This window comes from Salvelinus namaycush, unplaced genomic scaffold (genome assembly GCF_016432855.1).
Source record: "Salvelinus namaycush isolate Seneca unplaced genomic scaffold, SaNama_1.0 Scaffold167, whole genome shotgun sequence".
Lineage (NCBI taxonomy): Eukaryota > Metazoa > Chordata > Actinopteri > Salmoniformes > Salmonidae > Salvelinus > Salvelinus namaycush.
Genome location: NW_024058419.1, coordinates 227,944 through 232,704, shown reverse-complemented (window position 1 = coordinate 232,704; position 4,761 = coordinate 227,944). Strand labels below are relative to the sequence as shown.

The following is a 4,761-nucleotide window of genomic DNA, read 5'->3' as shown; positions in this document are numbered from 1 at the left end:
CATTGGACGAGAAGGTCAAAAGGGAGGGCTTTCTCATCCAATGGGTTTTGAGAAGGAGGCGAGAAGAGAGGACGTGAGGAGTATGCAATTGAGATTGTCCCTATGGGTGCGTCCCAAATGGCCCCTATTCCTTAAATACTGAACTATTGTTGACCAAGGCTCTAATAGGGAACATATCTAGGGGATGCATGGGGAAGCCAAAGAGCAACTTACCCATCCTTCATGTCCTGCACAAAGGTGTGTAGGTCTGGGTAGCTTCTCTTTCCCCTGCTGAGGGTGAGGCTGGTCTGGGAGGCTGCAGCCTTGCGGGTCACGCTAGTGAAGGTCACCACTGCAGCCTGATGGGGACGACAGAAAGCAGACTTAGGCTGGAATTCAATCAAATTCGCCATAGCACTGTTAATGCAATGTCTGTTTACGAACTACTGTCTGCATGCACAAACAGAAATGTACACACACACTGTTATCTGGAAGCATTTACCTTTGCCACTCGTTCAGTCTCCTGGGATTGAGATGTCCCGGCTGTTTGTAGATCATCACTCTCCTGCATCACACTCTCTCCTTCGACCTCCAGTGTCAGAGTTGATGTGGCTGTCTTCAGATCAACCTGCTTCAACTCACTCTCACCTTTGGCCTCCTAGATTAGAAGACCTTTACTAGCTCAAGCTTTGAAAATTAATTTGTCATTTTAATCTTCAATGCGTCATTAAAACACAAAACATCATACCTCCTGTGACTGAGATGGGATGACAACGGCCTCGTCCAACTCACTCTCTCCTTCAACCTCCTGTGACTGAGGTGGGATGACAACGGCCTCGTCCAACTCAATCTCTCCTTCAACCTTCTGTGACTGAGATGGGATGACAACGGCATCGTCCAACTCACACTCTCCTTCAACCTCCTGTGACTGAGGTGGGATGACAACAGCATCGTCCAACTCAATCTCTCCTTCAACCTTCTGTGACTGAGACGTGCCATCTGTCTTCAGATCAGCCTCCTGCATCTCAATCTCTCCTTCAGCCTCTAGTGACAGAGTTTGGATATCTGTCTCTAGAACAGCCTCTTCCAACGTGGTCTGTCTCTCAACCTCTCTGTGATCTTTATCAGATCTAGATACAGAAAAAGGAATCTCTCTAAGGTCACTATAATGTGCTATAATGTGAGTGTGAGGATGTGTTCCAATTATAGAATTAGAATCATAGAAGTAGAATGAATCATTCTAGAATTAGAATAGAATCACTCGAATTATATGGTTCCAATACTCTGAGATGACTCGGCCTATCCAGAGGTATATACAGTATTTTGAGAATTTGGCAAACTTTTAGAAAGGACTCCATGTTAGCGCCTTTGAGCCTTTCATTTACCCAATAAGTCAATTATAAAATAGATGTTCAGTTACATATTATTGTTTAAAATGTCAATATTGCGCATGGGGAGCCAGCTCTCATATGGATATCTTTGATTATACTGTGTCATATAATGTATACATATTGATGTAAATGCAACATAATGCAGATAGATGTCCCATCTCTCTAAATACATGGCTCTGGGCCTACCTCTCCATAGGACCTTTGACCTACTACAGAATCTGTATTTGTAGGCCTATGTGATCCTGTAACCAGTCACAAATGTGTCATTAGTGTAAATCACTTACCTGTCTTCCTTCATAACATCACCGTCATTGATGGGGTCATCCAGGTCTATGAGGGTGAGGTCATTCCCACTGACCTCTGACTCCTGAAAGACAGCACAAAGTCATGTTTGGATGTCACCTACTGTGTCGCCTTTAGCCGTGTTGAAAACAACTGGGAACTCTCTGACTTCCGACTTCAGTGCGTTCAAGACAACCGGGTGGAAAAAACTAACTCCGACAGGGAAAAATCGTTTTCAACAGTCATCCAACTTGGATTTCCAAGTCAGAAGCAGCGCGGCTTGGCGTGTCATGTTTCGGAGGACTCCTGACTCGACCTTTACCTCTCCCGAGCCCATTGGGAAGTTGCAGTGATGAGACTAGATCGTAACTACCAATTGGATATCACAAAAAAATGACAAAAAATTTAAATTAAATAAAGTCGGAAACTCTGGCATCTTTTTAGAGCTCCAACTTTCCGACCTAAAGACCATGGAAGTCATGATTTGACCAAGATCACTTGCCTTGAAAGCACCATTAACCCAACACTCATTGTCACATCATAATGCATCATATGCATAGAAATAGAATCACCAGAACATCATGTCAGGTGTACAGTTCAGTTTACCAGTCAAATTGCCATGGTCAGAGGCTCTATCCTTTCTAGTGATTCTATTTCTACGGTCACATCATAATGCATCATATCTATGCTTGTGTCCGAAATAGCACCCTATTTCCAATATAGTGCACTTCTTTTGGCCGGAGCCCTATAGAGTGCCACAGTAATGAGTCAAAATCCCCATAAAACCTAGTAGTCAAACAGGGAAATGGTTCCAATCGTTTTCCCACCATACATTTTTCCCATAGTGGATTTTAGAAACACTTAAAATAAGGGCTGCGTTTCAGGTAGGCTTACCATTTTGATAACTGTGTAAATCTCTCTAGGACAAGGTGACTTTTGTCAATATATTCGCCTGTATTTACCCCCCCAAAATGAAATGCTAATTAGCTGCTAATGTGGCTATCATAAAGAATTTCAAATGCCACGATGATCATGCTGATCGAGGCAAAGGTAAGAATCTCTTGACTAACTATCTAATGTTAGCTAAATGTAGTAATTAATAAATTGGCTACATTTCTTTAAATGGACAATTCTGTGAACTGTTTAGTGCAAGTTTTAAATTGACACAATACCTGTTAGCAAAGGTGTCAGCTAGAAATGACGTTTAGGAGCTTGCAGGGATTTGTAGTTTTGCATGTCTACTTTGATGCTAATTAGACATTTCGAATCTGAGAGTAAATAGAGCCAAATGTATTGCTAAAAGTCACCTTGTCCATGAGAGCTTTACATGGTTATAAAAATGTCACACCACGGTAAACCCACATGAAACACAGCCCTTGTTTTATGTGTTTCTAAAATCGCCTATGGGAAAAATTAATGGTGGAAAAACGATTGGAACCATTTCCCTCCCTGTTTGACCGCTAGGTTTTATGGGTATTATGACACCTCCACTGTGGGGCTATATAGACGGGTTGGTTGTTTAGCAACAACACTGGCAAGTAACTGTGGGTAAAATAGACAGGGTAAATAGACAGGGTTTCGCTTAGAACTGTTGACAACATGTAAACTATATTTAGTCTCTAAATGTTAATTGCAAACAAATACATTTGCATAATGAGCACTTGCTAGCTGAGGTTTAGAGTCATAACAAGATACACGCATTCCGGCCATTGATGAGCGCGCATGTTTTTCGTGACGTCAGCCAACCAGTGTATGTATCTTGGTCAAAAGTAGTGCACTAGCCTACATAGGGAACAGGGTGCCATTTAGGACGGAAATGTGAAGGTGGTGTCATAATAACCTTTGACCCTAGTCCCCCATTTGACCCACAACAGATTCTACTGTACCTTTAGCCAACTCTCATGACTCCCCGGCCATAGACTTTGTAGTTTGATATTACAGAATGAATAGCACATAATTTTATTTATTTAACAATATTTAATCCACAGTAATTAATATAAATGGGGATATAAAAATAATTATAAACTGGGTGGATCGAGACCTGAATGCTGATTGGCTGAAAGCCATGGTATATCAGACTGTATACCATGGGTATGACAAAACGTGTATTTTTTACTGCTCTAATTATGTTGGTAACCAGTTATAATAAATAGTAATAAGGCACCTCGGGGATTCGTGATATATGGCCAATATACCACATGGCTACGGGCTGTGTCCGAACACTTCGGGTTGCGTCGTGCGTAAGAACAGCCCCTAGCCGTGGTATATTGACCATATACCACAACCCCTTGGGCCTTATTGCTTAAATAACATGCCTACCTTGAACTCTTTATTCTCCATGTCCTTGCAAAATCAGAACATTTCCTTGCCAAAATGAACGCTCCTCCAGCACTAGCGAGAATCACTGAACTGCTCCCGCGGTTTCTCATCAGTTTCAACGTGTATCAGTGATGACGTAACAATGCTGTACAGATTTGACGCACTTCCAATCTCGTGCTGATGCAACGCTCTGTGTGGTTGTAAATTCACGCATGGAAATACTGCGAGTTGTAAACAAATGTAGGCTACTATTGCCTTTAAAAATGTAATGTTGTGGACGCAATGCAAAATAAAATAGAATATATAACCCACACCGATAACCCAGAGTTCATCATTAAATAACATTTATTACTCATAAAATATACAGCAAACTTCAGATACTGAAAGAATTCATGGGAGTTTTGAATTCAGTCACTATTTCATATGTACGTGCTAGTTTCATCCGTTTAAAAGAATGATAATGACACGAACAAACCTGTGAACCTCTTGTTGCTGATTTGGTGAACATAGCAAATGTATTGCACATATTTCCAGTTAAAATGATTTTCAAAAAGAGACAAAAACTGGGATTTGAACATGCAATCACATACAAGGATTGAGTGGTTTCATTTTTTGAAGAAGTTAAAGCAAGCAAAACCTGTTAAAAAACATTGATTATAAGACCAAAGACAAATAATATAGATATATATTTTCCAACAGAAGAAAATCTAATTGCTGCTGTCCTACCATTGGTTTACAGTGTTTCTCCTCTCCAAGGGAGACATGTTTTCCACCTCACATGCCTCGGGAT

General features: G+C 41.0%; 1 protein-coding gene across 1 annotated transcript; it reads right to left on the bottom strand.

Annotated features, from left to right (window-relative positions):
* Positions 1-209: 209 nt before the first annotated feature.
* LOC120037283 (retinitis pigmentosa 1-like 1 protein) lies at positions 210-4,031 on the bottom strand. The gene is made up of 5 exons (XM_038983453.1): positions 3,972-4,031; positions 1,655-1,737; positions 728-1,109; positions 482-637; positions 210-338 (listed from the first exon to the last, which is right to left on the bottom strand). The coding sequence occupies exons 1-5, from the start codon at positions 3,990-3,992 to the stop codon at positions 210-212; spliced, it is 771 nt and encodes a 256-aa protein (XP_038839381.1). The 5' UTR covers positions 3,993-4,031.
* Positions 4,032-4,761: the final 730 nt, after the last annotated feature.